At 38.7% G+C, this 18426-nt stretch overlaps 1 protein-coding gene across 11 annotated transcripts in view; it reads right to left on the reverse strand.

Annotated features, from left to right (window-relative positions):
• Positions 1-18426, reverse strand: part of TRPM3 (transient receptor potential cation channel subfamily M member 3) — an 804289-nt gene that overhangs the window by 107037 nt on the left and 678826 nt on the right. For all 11 annotated transcript variants that reach the window (XM_053907798.1, XM_019463616.2, XM_019463620.2 and 8 more), the window contains one exon: positions 16915-16987. In XM_053907798.1, coding sequence (XP_053763773.1) covers positions 16915-16987 — 73 coding nt within the window. The remainder of the gene's footprint in view (positions 1-16914; positions 16988-18426) is intronic.

Raw genomic sequence — 18426 nt, forward strand, 5'->3', positions numbered from 1 at the left:
TTTATCATTTTAAGCCACTAAGTTTGTGGCAATTTGTTATGGGTAGTAAAAGAAAACTAACACTATTGGTGATTAAAAATATTCTTGTAGGTAGACCATCAAGATAGGAAGGTACAATAGAGATGAGAAAGCAAGAGTATTTTACACCTTGGCTGTGTGCACAGCAGGGTTCTCAAACTTTAACATGCATATGATTCATCTGGGTTTCTTGTTTAAATGCTGCTTCTGTTGGGGCGCCTGGGTGGCTCAGATGGTTAAGTGGCCGACTTCAGCTCTGGTCATGATCTCATGGTTCATGAGTTTGAGCCTCGCGTCAGGCTCTGTGCTGAAAGCTCGGAGCCTGGAGCCTGCTTCGAATTCTGTGTCTCCCTCTCTCTCTGTTCCTCCCCCGCTCGCACTCTGTCTCTCTCTCTCAAAAGTAAATACAGATTAAAAAAGAAAAAGTTTTAAATGCTGATTCTGTAGGTCTGGTGTGGGACTCCTAATTCTATTTCTTTACACAACACTCATTAGTTTTCTACTGTGAACAATGATTAATCTTGTTCACGCACCCTTTCTCCCTTTTCTCTCTTCCACCTTTCCATTTTAGAACATACCATATTTTTAGTGTTTTAACTGGTTCTGTTCAATATGCTTACATTTCTATTACTAATATTTGAATTGTCAGTCTTATGTTATATTCCTTATTTTAGTAGGCAAAGATCCAGATATTATAATGAGTCAAAATGTCTACTACCTCTATCTCTATCCTTCTTCCTCTTAATTTCTTTTTGTTGTTGCATTATTTCTACTGTGGAAGGCAGGTGACACTTACATTCCTTTCTGTTACTCAAAGTGCCATTTTTGTTTTTATCTTAGTGCTGTTAGATTCTAGTATCAATGGTTACAATTAATGATTTTGCCAGAGTGTACCCAAGGATCTCTTAGTTGGTAGGCTGCATCTTCTCTAGGAGTTTTCCCAAGAGAAAGTCATGGGGACAATCTAGAGTTCTAGAATGTTTTAAACTGTTTGTTTTTTCTCTCAATAGTCTTGATAGTTGAATGACACTGACTTGATATCAAAATCTGTTGCTCTATTGTCTGCCGGCATTGAATGTTAATATAAAAAGGTTTGTAGCCAACCTGATTTTTTAATCTCGTGAAAGACTTGATCATTTTGCCTGGTGGCCTAAAGTCATCTTTATTTTCTTTGAGGCTCAGTAACTTTAGTAGGCTGTGTCTAGTTGTTGGGGATTCTGAATCAGTCTTTCCTGGTTCAAGGTGGCCCTTTCAATATCTAGATCAAAGTTTCAAAATTTATTTAAGGAAAAAATTCTGAAATTGTATTTTAAAATATTTTCTCTGATCCATTACTTTGATTTTCTTCTTTGGAGATAGCAGTTATGCTTATGTTGGATCTCCATTTTCTGTCTCCTATAAATATAATTTCTCTTTAATCTTAATTAACTCTTTATTTCCATTGGTTTTCATTTCCATTCCCTTCCTTCATTTCTATACGTTGTGTCCTGTACTGTTTTCTTTTTCACAATGTATATTTGATCTTGCAGCCTTTCTCAATTCTTCTGCAATTCTGTGATAATTTCATGTCCTCCCTTCTACTTCATTCCCGAATGCTACTCACGTTATATCTCCTCCTGTTGCCTCAACTACTCTTACCTGAATTTTGGTATTCCAACTTCGAAGTATTTCTTCATAGATAAAGTGCTTTGTTGCAATTTAATTTTTTTAAAGCTCATGGTAAAATATTTATTCATAAGGTTCATCTGTTCTCTGGACACATTTTTACAGATATTCTTCTGTGCATACATTTTTCCCTTTTTTTATTTTTTATAGAGTGTATCTATATGCTAACTGCTTTTTTATTATTTATCATCTAGTGAGTTGGGTTATAATGGGCCCAGAGTAGCATTCCAGGCTACTTATTATTCACAACCGGAAGGCTTTCTTCTCAGCTACCACAAAGACAAGCTCCCTGCTGCAGACATTACTTATCTACATAATTCCATGTGTAGCCCACCACCCCTGTTTCTATGGGCTAAGTCAGGCTCAAGAGTCACCATTGAACTCACTCTAGTTCTTGCACATGCTGCTACAGAGAAAGGAGAGAACTTTGCACCTTAGAGCATTTCTCACTTCGAGGAATTACATTCTGGTACTTCCTGAAGATTGCCACTGCTAGTTTCTCTCTCCCCAGCTTTTACTCTTTCCTCCCACAGAGCTCTTGCATTTACAAATATTTTGGAATATTTCCCAGTTTTACCAAAAATAGAGTTAGCTTGCTTTTTTTCTTCCCTTTTCATTATTGGTTTTTGAAGCTTTCTAGAAGAAGAGACCGATGAATTTGTGTTGTCAAGTTCGCACTGGATATCCTGAAAGATTCTGTAGGTAGAAGATTGTTTTGGTCAGATCTTTACAATAGTAGTGTTCCTGTAATTGACGTATAGAGAACAAGCAGGGATATATATGCTCAGTAAGAAGCAGGCAAAAACCATAAGAAGCCATTGAAATAAATCAGGTCAAAGGTCCTGAAGGCCTAATGATGATGAACAAGGAAGGAAAAGAAGGGATAGGCCTACAAGATATTGTGGTGGCAAAAATGCCCAGAGTTAGTAAGAATTTGCTTGGATAAAGGGAGAAAAAAGTGTGATGGAGGCTTTGAGCCTGGATAGCTCCAAGGATGGGGGCTGTGTGAACATAAATGGGGAAGTCAGGAAGAGATCAACTGTTTGGGAAAAGACAATTTTTTAAAGAATATGTGTATATTTAAAGACAATTAATTGCATTGGATTTGGGGTGCATAGTGACACCCAAGGGAGCTGTCCAGTAGGCAAATAGAAAAAGGGGCAGGGAGAGAAGCTGGAGCTGGAGAAAAATCTGGAGGTCATTCATGCAGACATGATATTAAAGCCATGGCGCCTGGGGGGCTCAATTGGGTAAGTGTCTGACTTCAGCTCAGATCATGAATTCACAGTCCATGAGTGTGAGCCCTGTGTTGGGCCCTGTGCTGACAGCTCAGAGCCTGGAGCCTGCTTCAGATTCTGTGTCTCCCTCTCTCTCTGCCCCCCCACTTGCATGCTGTCTCTCTCTCCCTCAAAAGTAAAGAAACATTAAAAAAAATTAAAGCCATGGTACTTTATAATTTTGACAGAAGGCAGAGTGAGAAGTAAGAGGGTCTGAGAAGGAGACAAAGGAGTGCTCAGACATGTAGACCACCCACTTGGTGTCTCTGACACCAAGGAAAGGTAAAAATCAGTATAATTACCACCATATATTGAAAGCCAATCACATACTAGGCGTTTTACATTTATCATCTCATTTAATACTCACAAAAACCCTGTATAGCAAGTATATTAATCCCCACTTGGAAGATCAGAAAACAGAGGCTTAGAGAGATGGAGTGAATTGTAGAACAGGCTTTAAATGGAGGCCTTCCCTCAGGGTAAAAAAGAGTTGCATAAGAAATAGGCAAAGTCAACACTGTGAAAAGTTGCTGAATGTTTCAGAAGATAATTGTTGGGGTTTAGAAGAGTATCTGGGGTCTTCATGGGTACTGAAAGCTGTGTGAGAAAAAAATCTGCAGAGTGAGCCAGTGAGCTCAGAAAACAGAGTAAGTGGAGGATAAAGACTGTTGGTGGAAAGGCAGGCCAGCTTTCAGAGCTGGATGGTCAAGAGGAGAAAACTAGGATGCTTCCTTGAGGGTCTTGGTGGAGAGGGCCAGGGTCGTCTCAGGTGACAGAGAGCCTGAATGTGCTGATGGGAGAAGGGAAAGAGCCACTGGAGAGGGAGACAAGAGCAAGCACATGATGGATGAGATCTTCAGCATGGAGGCCAGGGAGTAGTTGGTCAGCAAAGAAGAGAGGTCATTGGGGTGAGGAGGGAATGCAATGAGGCTGAGTGGAGATACTGACATTCATGAGTGGGAAAAAGGGAGCCGGGATGAAACCAAATATTTTAAGTGAAGTAAGAGGGGATGCCCTCTGAAGAGAGTGAGAAGGAGTGAGGAGCTGAAGAGAATGGAGAAACATGGCGGATGTGCCACAGGCTGACAACTGAAGAATAAGGGGCTTTCAGAGCAGAGTTAGGGCCCACTGAAGCAAAACATCCCAAATATGTCATGGCACCGAAGGCACATATTGCAGAGAATGTTTATTTAGGGACCTGAGATTCAGTGTTTGAGGAAAGTTTTGTTTTTGTCTTTGTTTTTAAGTACCCTGAGGGTCACTAAATACTTCAGTGGGTTGGAAATGGAGATGTGGACTCCCTTTGGGAGAGTTGTTAAACAAAAATGTCAGGTGTGTCATCTGACCTTGATAGCTCAAGTGTGGTCCTGTTTGATGGACTGGGGTGGTGGAGGAGCCAGGATTTGCAGCCCTTGTAATGTCCTTAGTGGCACCATGATGTTGTGATGTGTAGGATGGTACCACTCATCTCTATATTAGTTGAGAAACATTTCTTCTTGTTGGGGTCTTTGGACCTTTCTGTGTTTTATCTGCGGAATCTTGTCTGGTTTAAATATGCATCTTCGGATTCTATTCATTTCCATCAATCTCTTTGTAAATGTTGCACCAAAATGCGATAGGGTCTCAGTCCGTGAAAACATAACCATCCGTTCATTTAAAGACATCACATTCTCTACCAATATGAGAACCACAAAAGCAAAAGGAGACTAGCTGAAAGACCCTGTCATGTGACTGGGTTGCTAGGATACACCTTCAATGGTCTCCCAGAGCAGAACTGCCTACCTACCCCCGTGGGCCTCTCTTAGGAATGTGGCTGCTACCTGGAGAAAAAAACAAATTAAAGGCTTGAAACATGCACATAAAGAAGTAGATGAGGTCTGTGTATAACTTATTCTTTGCTCTATTTTCTTGCCCTCCATGATAACTATCTCCTTTTGGTAAAAATAACTCTAGGTAGACTCCCAGGAGAACGTTAAAAGGAATCAGGAAAAATTGGATTAACTTTAGCTGGAAGAAATCCACATTTGGCTTGTAAGAGACAAAACAGACAGCTGAGTTAAAGAGCCCTTTGCAGGAAGATAGGGGTTTTCTTTCTCAGTTTATCTTTAGTAAATAAGACAATAAAACTGATATTTCTTTCATGCTTAGCTCATGCCAGGCACTGCTTCTAAGTGTTAATGTGTTAAAGTGTCACAACAAACTATGTGCCACTATCCCCATTTTACAGACAAGGAAAATGAGGCACAGAAACTTGTCAAAGGTGAAGTAGCCAGGAAGTGCCAGAGGCAAGCTTCAAACCCAGGCAGTCTGATTTTAGAGCCGATTTTTTCTTTTTTAATTCATAGGAACTTAGAAAATTTTACTGAACTCATGATACTCACAAAAAGAAGTTGGCAAACAGGCTTTTGTGTTCATATCATAAAACAACCCACAGGGTGTGAATGAAGGAAGTCAGAATATTCTCTGATGCTCTATCATTAGGGTCAAAATTGGTCAAATGGTACCCAAAATTCACTTGTCAACTTCTTTAAAATTTTTGTATCTTTATTTTTTGTTTGTCAAGCCCTTTGGGGTTGGAGATTTATTTATTTACTTATCTGGCTTTATTATTAAAAAATGTATAGGTGCATCAAAAATATGCAATTCAAAAGATACAGTTTGTGAATACACTTTAAGGATGTTATCGATTGGATACAATGATGTACATGTGTGTGGGCAAAATGAACCAGGTCTGGAGATTTTTTTATCCTGTTTATTCTGAAGGCTTTGATTTTCAGGATTAATAAAATTTAATTCAGTTTTTAAACTTTTGGTGGGAGTGCAAACTGGTATAGCCACTGTGGGAAAACACAGTATGGAGGTTCCTCAAAAAACTGTTGGTTTGATTTCAGAGCTAGGGGGCGCAACTTTTATGGACCAACACTATATAAAAACCTTGCAAAGTCAGGTTGTCTGTGTGATGATATTTGCTGGGAGTACGTACAGTAAATTTTGCTACTATTGCTTTGTGTCCTAATAACATATGCAGTCAAAGAGGACAAATGAAATTATATGGCTTCTGATTAATAACATTGTGAAACACTGTTCCATTTCCTTCTTTTTGCCAACCTAGCTCAATGGATGAGTCCTCTTTATTGTGCCCTTTCTGCAATAAAAGAAGCCAGTAGGTCACAAGGTCTCCCATTAACACGTTAAAAAAATTTTGTAAAAGTGTTCCCATATGACACACAATATGCAGGACTGAGAAACGTTATCGACTTAAGACAGAGGGAATAAAAGAAAAAAAATTCTACTGGGTTATACTGCTTGCTCGCGATATGACAAAAATGAATTCATTTGCATGGATGAGTAAATAAAATATCTGCATCTTCCATAGTGTGATTTTTAGCAGCGTTCTACAGAAATGCCTGCCCTGGAGTTCTGGCACATTTTCTGGAATTATTGTAGTGATGATTTCCTAACTTCTGTTTGCCCTTCCTTTGTCTTTTACTTGTTCTGTCCCTTTCACTGAGAACCAGGTAATCCATTTTGTATCTCATTTTTACTAAGGTTAAACATGCACAGCGTTAAGAGTCATCTATTCCTACAAGATTTGTTATAAAATCCCAAATCTCATCACTCCCTGCCTCTTTACCCAGAGGCAACCACTTCAGTTCTCATGGCCGATTATTTTGGTTCTCCATGGCAGATAGTCTTTGAAGATAGCTTCTTTCTTTTTTTTTTCCTAAACATGTCAAGGGGAGGTCAATTTTTTTTAATGTTTGTTTACTTTGAGAGAGAGAGTGAAGGGGAGGGGCAGAGAGAGAGAGAGAGAGAGAGAGAGAGAGAGAATCCCAAGCAGGCTCTGCACTGTCAGTGCAGAGCCCGACCTGGGGCCCCATCTCATGAACCAAGAGATCATGGCCGAAGCCAAAATCAGGAGTCAGATGCTTCACAGACTGAGCCACCCAGACACCCCTGAAGACAGTTTCTAAGGAACTATATATCACCCAGCGTTCACACTGAACCTGGGCTGGTCTTGTGACTCGCTTCTGCCAATGGAATGCAGCAGAAAAGACACTATGCGGATTCCAGGCTTGAGTCCTCGGGAGGGATGGCAGCTTCTCCTTTGTCTCTTGTGGCCAGTGCAGAACTGTGTCCCTTCCTCTTCAGCCAGGGATTGCCAACACGTTTCTCCTGGGTTACAGCTCCTGCGTTCCAGGTTCTGTGTTTTCTGTTTCTGTTGTTGTTTGTTTTTGGTTTCCTCTTTCATTTCAGTGGTGCATATCCTCCAGTAATTTCTGAAGAAATGGTTCATGGGTAGTAAATGTTTTGGTAACTCACGTGTGACAACGTCTATTCTACCTTCACAAGTGGCTGGTAGATTAGGCACAGAATTCTAGATTGCACATAAATGTTCTTCAGAATTGTTAAGGCATTGCACAATAGCTTTCTATGCTGTTGTCTGGAAGTCTAAAGCATTCTGGCTCCTTTGCATTTGAGCTGTTTTTTTTCTTTGGAAGCTCATAGGAGAATGTATATACATATATAGTATTTATGTATTTAGTATATTATATAGTATTTATGTATTTAGTACATTATATAGTATTTATATATGTATATAAATTATGTATATATAAATACCATATAATTTCTATTTACATAATTTATGAGTTTTATGATTAAATATAATTTATAAACATAATATTTATAATATAACATAGTAAAACATATAATATATAACATATATTATATAATATATATTTGGCTTCCCATGTTCTGCAGTTTTTATAATATAACTTGATATGGGTTTATTTTTGCCCATTGTACTGGGCACTCAGTGGGTCCTTATAATCTAGAAATGTGTGTTCTGGAGTTCTGGGACATTTTCTGGAATTATTGCAATGATGATTATATATCATCATATATATTCATATATATATATATTCATATATATATATGAATATATATATATAAAACATCTACTGTATGTTAAACATTTTTCTGTGTGTTTGGATACAAAGTCAAAGAAGACATAATCCTTATCCTCCAGAAACTTCCTGTGGGAGGTGGGTTTATAATCAGGATGATCCACTTCCCCAGTTTACCTGGATATTCTTGGTTTATTCTAGTTTTTCTGGCATAATTATCAGTATTTCTCACTTCCATGCCCAAGAAAGTCTCCGTTTGGAGATAAATCATCTGCTAACCATTCCACAGAGTTGTTGCAAAGATTAGATGATGAAATTATGTGAAGATGCTTTGTGAATTGTAAAACATACAAATAACAGGATGAAAAGATTTAAGGTCTTTTATTGCATTCTCCTACTGAGACAAACAAGTGTCTAAAATTGCTATCTACCTTGCTCTCTGTTATTGCTTTAAGATCTGCTTGGATTTGTAAGAAAATAAATTTGCCAGCAAATTAATTTCATTTTAAGGCAGTTTAGCATATTCTCAATCATTTTCAAGATTAAAGTCCTTTTGTGTGTGTGTGTGTGTGTGTGTGTGTGTGTGTGTGTGTGTACCTGTTTTGGATCATTACATGTATGCTTGAAATTTATTTATCATTTGTTATTGTTTTCAGATTTATGGGTCCTCCTTTCAAATTTAACATTTTATGATTCTGTTGGATTTTGGACATAGGGGATATGCCAATTCCCTAGGAAATTTTTTTTAAGTTTATTGATTTATTTTGAGAGAGAGAGACAGACAGACAGACACAGAGACAGAGAGAGAGAGAGCAGGGGCCAGGCATAGAGAGAGAGGGAGAGAGAGAGAATCCCAAGCAGGCTCTGCACTGTCAGCACAGAGCCCAATGCATGGCTTGAACTCACGAACTGTGAGATCATGACCTGAGTGGAAGTCAAGAGCCAGATACTTAACTGACTGAGCCACCCAGGCACCCCGCTTCCCTAGGACTTTTTAAAGCCTATTGAAAAGGGAAAAGGTACAAACATAGTAGATGTAAGGTAGTTACCATAAAGAAGGCAGAGTGTCTGCCCAGGAGCTTCCAATGTCACTGTCTCATGTGTTCCTTACGTGCCTCCATGTGAGAGCTATGATTTTTTTTTCACACAGAGAAGGGAACTGAGGCATATATACAGAGGTTAAGCAACCTAGTTAATACCACAGCCAGTAAAGCGCTAAGATCTAAATATATATCCAATCTGATCTTAATGTCTATTGATCATTCATTCATGAGGTTAACAAATAATGTTTGAATCACTGATGTCATCCTAGGTTCTGTGTATGTGTGGATGTGGTGGGGAGTAAAACAGAGGTGGTTTTCGTCCTTATTTCTCATTTGGCATCGTCCTCATCAGTCAGACCATCATGTATGAAACAGATTTTTCCAGTACTGGGTTAAATGCTTGACTTGCATTATCGATTAATATGGTTACAACAGCTGTGGGAGAGGTATTATAATTATCTGGGTTTTATAGATAAGGAAAATGAGTCTCAGGGAGGGTAAGCAGTATGATCAACAGGGAGTAGTGATGCTCTTATGGGCATCATTGTCACTATTATCAGGAACTTGCTGGGCAGTCCCACTGTGGCAAGTACTACCCTGAGGGGCTGGGGCAACAGTGCAGGATGGCATGGAGGGAGCCCAGAGGCGAAAGTCTGGGGCCACTGGCCTTCACAGAACCATTTTTTTCCTAAAGAACAGTTTTTGGTCTTGGGGGAAAAAGGGGGGTAAGAATGTGATTTCCTTTAATATTTTTGGCAGAAATACTCAAGGACAGACCATTAAAATTTAAAAAGGTAATATTGACTATAATAATGCATAATCATTAATATGCATTAATATGCATATTAATAATTATTAATATGCATTAATAATCTTAATCATAATTAAGAAGTTACGTATTTACGTCCACCTGAAGTAAACTTTATGAGTGTGATTTGGGTGAATGTCTGGGCCTTAATTAGTATTCATGTGACTTAGTTTCTGTTTTTGTCTATGGAATGAAGAATTTATTCCTGGTATATAGATATTGAGGCATTTGCATTTGAGACAAGTCTGACGCTCTTTGACCCTCAGTACTTCAGAGAAGTATGTGTGTGTGTATGTGTGTGTGTGTGTGTGTGTGTGTGTGTGTGTGTGTGTGTGTGTGTGTGTATTTTTCAAGTTGCTTCTGGTCTTACCAGCATTCTTTCCTTCTCTACTTCCTGGCTACAGAATCGTTTGTGTGTGTGTGTGTGTGTGTGTGTGTTGGGGTGGGGGGACCCACAACTGTGTGACTTGGTAGAGCTGATCCCATCTCTCATGTCATGGATCACAGGGATTCTCCCATCTCCTTTGCTGTGGTGATGAATTCAGGGGTGGGTGCTGATTTTAAGGCAAGCATATGCAAGTTCTCCCTGGGCCCCTTCTGCTGTAATTGCCAGGAATTTAATGGATTTACTCAGCTGGTTTTGGGTCTGAGCCTAGCACTGCTGATGGCTGTTGTGTGTGACAGGTGTACAGACTAATGTTGAGAGAGAGAGGACAGTCCCCGATGATGTCATTGGAACCCTGGATCCCGCCTGGCCTGAACTCGGTTTACCCTTCAACTTCCTGGTCATGTGAATCCACAAAACTATCTTACTTATTTTTGCTTGAGCTAATTTGAATTGTGTTTCTGTCACCTGTAAGCAAAAAAAATCCTGGTTGAAATCAAATTCCACTGGTGATCTAATCTTTAAACATAAAACAAGTGTCCGATTACACTGATTCTTGCCGTTACATTAAGAGAAGTTGTGGGCATTCTAGTTTTATCACTAAGATACTGGGTGTGCAGCCAAGGTCATCTGGTAGCTAAGTGCCCTGGTAAGAGCTCTGAGAGTTTTAAGGAAGCAGATATCTTGATCTATATAGGTTTTGGGGGCCCATGCCAGGACTCTAACTGCTCATGGTCAATCAGCTCTGTGACTTCTACATTAAAGATTTGACTAAAGGGCTAAAATGAGCCATCTGGCAACAAGTGCACAGAGGAAGCCTGATTTACAAATCAAAGGACAGAAGGAAGACTAAAGATGGCCTCAAGCAGAGAAGGATTTAATATTTTTGTAAAGAGTCTTCATTGTAAAAATAAGCTAGTGAATTTGGTCTCTAACTGAAATATTTCACTATTCTCCCACAGTTTAGCCCCCATGCCCTTATTTTTTTGAATTTGAGAGAGAGAGAGAGAGAGAGAGAGAGAGAGAGCACAAGTTGGGGAGAGGGGCTGAGGGGGAGAGAAAAGAGACAGACAGAGAGAGAGAGAGAGAGAGAGACAGAATCTTAAGCAGAGCGCAGAGCCCCATGTGGGGATCGATCTCATAACCCTGGGATCATGACCTAAGCTGAAATCAAGAGTTGGACGCTCATCTGACTGAGCCACTCAGGTGCCTCTTAAGGTTAAAATGAAGTGATAATGCCACACATTTTGACCTTGTTGATCTCTTTTGGATAAATTTCATTTACTTCCATTTGTATAATATTTAGTAACTATGGTATCTGCATCTCACATATGTGATGAATGTATCAACATGAATGTCTCTCTTTTTTTGGCTTGAGTAAGTCTATGTAAACAATTCCGAGTTAAAAAAATACTATTAAAAGAAAAACAATTCAAAAAAGGAAAACAATCATGCATGTGTTCTATTAAACTGCCTACACATAGGAAAGAGGGATGGGAAAGATTGAACATATAATCAGAAATATTTTTTTATCTTCAAAGCAAGGCCATAATTAATTTCGTTAAGTCTATTTATGAATCATCTGAGATCAAGCAAGTAGCTTCTCAATAAACACTCCTGGATGCTAATTGCTTATGAGACCTGGTGCATAGGATTATTGGACGTACACTACATCAGGATGATGCCACAATTTTTATTTTACTAGGGATTAATTAAGCCATTTAAAAACCAAGATGAGTTATTTAGCAAGACTAATTATCTACTGATGTCAGTACCAGTTTGTGATAATAACTACATTTTCTAGTTAATAAAGTTGGAGGGGCATGCAGCGTAGCTTCAAAACACTAAAACATATATACACTTTATCCTTTTGTATACATTTTTTTCAAGTTTAGTTGCTTGTAAAGATATACTTTTAAAAAGGAAAATGGTTCAGAACACAGCAATTTTCATTGTTCTATGTGACCTAATCAGTAGCTTTCTTGAGAATGTGCGAAATTTAGAACAGCCTGGCTCTTCTTTTGACATTTAAATTTTTATTTCAAACTTCTTTCCTCATTGTTTCAAGAAAACTACAAATGCATTCTGTTAGAAAGAAGTTGCCATCCTCCACTTATATCTGTACATAATTCATTAGTTTATTACTTATCGATAGCATTAATTTTGTCCGAGGAAACAAGACATAAAATTAAGTGGGAGGAACGGGATAATTTTCTCTGAAATGACTGTGAAAGTCCACAGGAAAATTGGATTTTATACAAATTGTTTCCTATTAGTCCTGGGTTCAAATAATCTGCTTAGATTCCTCAGCGGTATTTCTAATCATTTCTTAGAGTGACCAGCTGCCATCCATGCCTACCTGATTTGTACAGACACTTTAAATACTGCCTGCACATAGTACAGTATTTTTCTTCCATATGCACTTGACTTTTGCAGCTAACTCCATAAGATGCTGTCTCCTTTTTTGTCATTCTGACATGAAACAAGGATGGTTTTCTTGGCGACACTATGTCTTCTGCTCAGATCCAAAATATATGATAGCATAGCTCTCCCATTTTTCCCTTAAAACTTTTAAAAATGAAAGCCCATACTTTATTCAGATTTTTCTCAGTCTTCTTTTTTCTGCTTGGGGATCCTATCCAGGAAACCACATTACATTTAATCCTCATGTGTCCTTAGGCGTCTCCAGGCTGTTACAATTTCTCAAGCTACTCTTGTTTTGGATGACCTTGACAGTTTTGAGGAGGAACACAGCGTTTTGCACCCTCTTTTAGCTTTTAGAAAATGCTTTCCAGAAAAAAAGAAGTAAGCAATAAAGGTCTTTTCCCATGGCATGCAAGAGCTTCTTTACCAATGAAGATTCAACCCAAAGGCAATGAATTTCTCGCTGATGGAGGACAGTAATGACCACATACTATACTTCAGTGCATGCATAGAAATGGAAGGGTACACACCCATGTGATTTGACTTCTGAGGTGTACAAGAAAAGATTGTTAAAAATTGGAAGTAATTTTATCCACAGAGAGGGTCAAGGGACCCTGCTGTGAGCAGATGTTTTCTGGCTTTATTGAGCCTGGAGCAGAGGGACCAGAGCAAGAGGCATGAACAAGTCAGCCAGGATAAGGTGACTGACAGGAGGCTGGTCAACACTGGATAGTTTACTAACAGAAGTTTGGGGTCGTTTCCAGTGAGACTCTGGTTGCTGTGATTTAGGCAGGGCCAGGCTGAGAGGGAGGCAGACGGAGAGGGACTAGGTTACTTGCCTAAATTTTTGAGTCCTTTTCCCATAGAACCAGTAAAGGTGTCTGAAGTCCAGAGATATTAATGGCATCAGATCTCCTCTGTCTGAGTAGGGAAGCCTGATTTTAGCAAATAAAAATACAGGACTCCCAGTTAAGGTTGAATTTCAGATAAATAATAAACAGCTTTTTTAGGATATGTATGCCCCAGACAATATTTGGGACATTGCTTATGCTAAACATTTATTTGTTGTTTATCTGAATAGTCAGTGTCCTGCATTTTCACTGCATTTTCCTTGGCTTCCCCTGGGTAGGTGTAATGGGGTGAGGAGAGAGCTGAAGAGGAAGAGAAGGGTGTAGGGTGTATAGTTTCTAGCCTCAGACCACCACTCTTGGAGAGTGATTATCTTGCTGTGAAAGACAAATGCGACATCACTTATTCTCAAAAGCCACCCCAGGCCAGCATTTGAAACAACTTTGGATGTCAAAGGCATCTCTGGAACAACATTCTTTTTGTCTCCTTCTTTCATCAGTTTTGAATAGATTTGTCATTATTCTGTGTCCTATAAAAGTATCCTTTAATATATACTGATACTGAAGAAATAAAACCCAGTGGGTTCAGAAACAAGGGATCAGCAAAGGTAGACTTTCCCTAGGGCCACCTGGTTCCTATCCGTCCTTCCCCCTCCCCACCTCCGGACTCTGGGCTTATGGACTAGTGTTTAGTTGCATGGCTTTCTCCTCCTTCTCCTATCTACTTTCTGGTTTTCTCAGATGATGGAGGGAATAAAAACCTGACTATAAAAAATTCCTCATGCATGGGATAATTGAAAGAGAAGTACAATTATAAAAATTAAGTGTTAAACCAGGTTTCATGCCCAGGCATAATTTAAAAAAATACATAAGAAGAATAATTTAACAAACTAAGGAAATCATAACTGATATAAATATGCTCTTGGCCTCCAAGAAAGTCAGCAGAAAGTATTATGCTTGACATCCTTCACAGATCAACTGGGTCAAAATCAGAAAGCATTTAAAAGCCTTTGCAAAATAGAGTTGACACATCACAATCTTTTAATGGCATAAATTCCCATTAGCATCAACTGTTGCATAAATAGTGTTCATTATGGTGATTAGAAATGTTAATTTCTTAGAGCAATCATAATTTCCTTTAATCTATTATGGCAGTGTTTTTTAAACTGCAGGTTATGACCCATTAGTGGGTCATGAAATCAAGTTAGTGGGATATAATCAGCATTAAAGAGAATAGAACGGAATGGAATAGAAAATATCCAATTTCATTGCACACAGTCAATGTAAATATTATTTCATGTACTTTAACCTGAGTTCTAAAAACATATGTAGGTACTTGGTTATAATATAAAATGTATTCCATATGGTCTGTCATGCACAATCAGAAAACAACTATTCTATATGATAACAAATAAATTCTAAGACTGATCTAAAAGTGAAACACAAATTGAAGTGACAGATTGGTGAACATGGAAGAAAATATTTTCAGTAGAAGATACTATGATGGCTAATATGTTTTTAACCAATGACTGGCCCACTTCTCCATTTGCTGAGTTCTGTTTCAAGGTGGTAAATGTGGCATTCCACTTCTTATTATCAATGCAATAGAGATGTTTTGGTGGTAAACGTAAGTGAGGGCTGTGGGGTCAGCCTGTCTGTACTACTTATCTTGAGTATGTTACTGAATTGTTCTGTGTCTTGATTTCCTTATTTCAAGATGGGCCTGGTAATAGTCTGGCCACCAGACTTGGAAAGATTAAATGGATTTATGCATAGAATGTGTTTAACATGGTGTTTGGCACTTAGCAAGTCTTCAGTACATGTTAGTTACTGGCTTTATTACTTTTAATTATTTTTCTTTAAGAATAGCAAATATCAGAGAATTTCTTACCTCAAACTTTTAATTTTATCTCTAACAAATGGAGAATGGAGGCCAGAGTATGCTCTGTGATTCAGCCCATGCATGGTCCCTGAATTCTTCTTCTCCTGAACATGCATTTATTAGTTCATTGGAATGAAGTACTTTAGAGCAAAGGTTCTCAACCTGGGACACATGACCCACTTCACAGGATGGTGAACTTCTGAAATGCGATTGGGATTTTGAATGAATGTGCAAATACACCTTTGGGGAATACATGGAGGGGATCCATGGCTTCTAGTGTCAGTGGAGTCATAGGTGGTGCAGTGAAGAGTTAGACAGACTTGGGTCTAAGTTCAGCCTTATTAATTAGCCTGGTAACCCTGAGAAAGTTTCTTACATCTTGTAGCTCCACTTACCTGTCTGTAGAATGTGGATTAAATATAGCTGCTACATAATACAGTTGTTGCGATAATTAATGTTTACAGCATTTATAAAAAACTCGGCACTAGGCATAACGGCTGCCACATTATGGGTATTCAAGAGAATATTAATAGTGGAAAAGGGTAGGTAGACTGGAAATTGGAATACAGTGGGTTCCTATTCTGAATTTCAATTGTGGAATGTTAATTGTAATCACTGAGTAATCATTCATTCAGTAATCCATTCCCTAATTTATTCAACAAGAATTGACTGAATGCTGCCATGTGTGAGGGATTATGTGAGGTGCTGAGGAAGCACTAATGGATAAGACACATTATCTGTCTTCACAGGCTTATGATCAAGGAAGGCTCACAAACAGGCAGTCACCAACCTTGTGATAAATGGGGCAGCAGGCAAAGTATGGGGCTTGGGGAGAACGAGGGAGACATCTCAAATTCGGAACAACATTCAATGAGGTTTGTGGTTTTGTTTCATCTTATGGTTCTAGTTTTCATTTCAGGGCTGAACAACTTCCTCTTGTTTATTTTAATGCTGAACATTATTGGCCAAGTGTAATATTCCTAACTAAGGGACATTAAGGGCAGACTTTGATCTGTGGAGCCTGGAGGAAACCACTCTTCTCTTGGATATGGCTCCAAATATGAGCACACATAGTGAGGCCGCTTGGTAACATGGGGCGAGAGAAGAGGACAAGCATCCACCTTCTAAAGGGAAAATCGTAGAATCCAGGGCTTTTCTATTTTTGCCTTGACTTCAAGGAAACTTACAGTTAAATTTAACGTCCCATTACAAGTTTATTTTATTTTTTGTTTATTTCTTCGTCTCCCTCAATGATTTTGATTTTCCATTTTAATGCATTATGACACCTCTGTATCTGTCTAGCATCTCTGCCATATTACACGGTTTTTGCAAGTAGATGGGGTAATAATTATTAAATAATCTCAGTCATGTAGTGTCTTAAATACTATATTGGCCTCTTTATGTATTTTTATGATTCAGTGGACACGATTGAATGGTAATTTCTTTAAACTTTATGAAACTGAGTCACACTTTGACAGCTCTATCATAGAAGAATTTCATAGCAGGAACAATGTCTTCCAGGAGAAGTCCTTATGTTGTCAATAATTGGATGTGTCATGGTATCATTTGGGTTTATAGCCACTATTAGGAGACAAAGTTGCTGTGTTAATCCATTTAAATTATTTTTGTACTCTCTGGACACAGAAACTCTTACCTTTGAGCAAAGCTGTGAGGATAGCTAAATCAATGTCCTGGTGTCCTTCTGATCCCATCCGAAACACCGTAATCTGCAATTTGAGACAAGGTGACCATTAGCAATGCATGTTTTTGCCCAACAGAAATTCAATCAGTGAGACCACACCTGAACAGAGACTATCTTAATATCTACCAGGTAGATTTTTAACCACGGGGAAAGCAGACATAGCAAGAATTCAACTCAAGGGTTCTGCAATTCATTAAGAGGAAGATGTCTCAGTAGCCTCCTAACGGAGACCACCTTACATAATGATGTTTACAATGAAGAGAAACCAGAGACAAAGGAAATGTCCTTTTCTATCATTTCAGTTTTAAAATTAAAACTGGCTGGATTTATAAAAATGTGTAAACTATGAGTTGAGAAATTAAGTGTTTAAAAGTAGCTAGTTTGGTATGCCCTTTGGTAAATGGTCTTATTATGTGTGTGTGTGTGTGTGTGTGTGTGTGTGTGTGTGCACGCACATGTGTGTGTATATGCATGTATGCAATGTAGCCATCAGTACACTTACTCCTCAGCACTAGTTTTGAATGGTTTCAACACTGTGATGGCTCTAGATCCTTCAGCCCTCTTGATAACCTTGAACCACCTTGAGAATAACTTAGCAATTATTTCCAGGTTGTGAGAAGGAGAAAGCACACAGTACAATAACATCTTTCCTTGCAGTAATCCAGGGGACAAAAGTATTCTCCAGGAATGGAAAACAGGAAGGAGAGTAAAGAGAGAGCAATGAAGGATTAAAACCTGTTGGATTGATACAAAGTTCCACAATAATGCTGAACAGTAACAGTGATCTTTTTTCCAAGTCAGAGGGAGGCTAGGTAAGGAAGCCAAAAGGTTATTTGTATATGTATACTGAATTACTATTTTTTCAGCTACTTTAGGCTTCAAGTTTCTCTATCTGTAAAATGGGAAAATAATAGTGCTTGCTTGTTTCCAACTGCATGGGAAGTAAACTTTGTAGGACTTGCTAATATATAATTAATTTTTTTTAAATGTTTGTTTATTTTGAGAGAGAGAGAGACGGAGGGAGAGAATGAGCAGGGGAGTGTCAGAGAGAGAGGGAGAGAGAGAGAATCCATGCTGTCAGTGCAGAGCCAGATGTGGGGCTTGAACTCACGAACCGTGAGATCATGACCTGAACCAAAGTCAAGAGTCAGATGCTCAAAAACAACTGAGCGATCCACACACCCCGCTAATATATAATTCTAAGTTTTGCCACTATGAGGGAGAGAACAGACACAGAGACTCATCCACTGTTAAACTATCAGTTGCCTTAGAAATCTAGTCCAGTACCCAGAGACAGAGTAACTTGCTTCAGGTCACAAAATGAGTTAGAAGGATAGTTGTGATTAGAACTCAGCAGCCCTGCAATGAGAAAGAATGAAATATGGCCTTTTGTAGCAACGTGGATGGAACTGGAGAGTGTTACGCTAAGTGAAATAAGTCATACAGAGAAAGATACCATATGTT

Source organism: Panthera pardus, unplaced genomic scaffold, assembly GCF_024362965.1.
Source record: "Panthera pardus isolate Hobbes unplaced genomic scaffold, ASM2436296v1 HiC_scaffold_20, whole genome shotgun sequence".
In the NCBI taxonomy this organism is placed as follows: domain Eukaryota; kingdom Metazoa; phylum Chordata; class Mammalia; order Carnivora; family Felidae; genus Panthera; species Panthera pardus.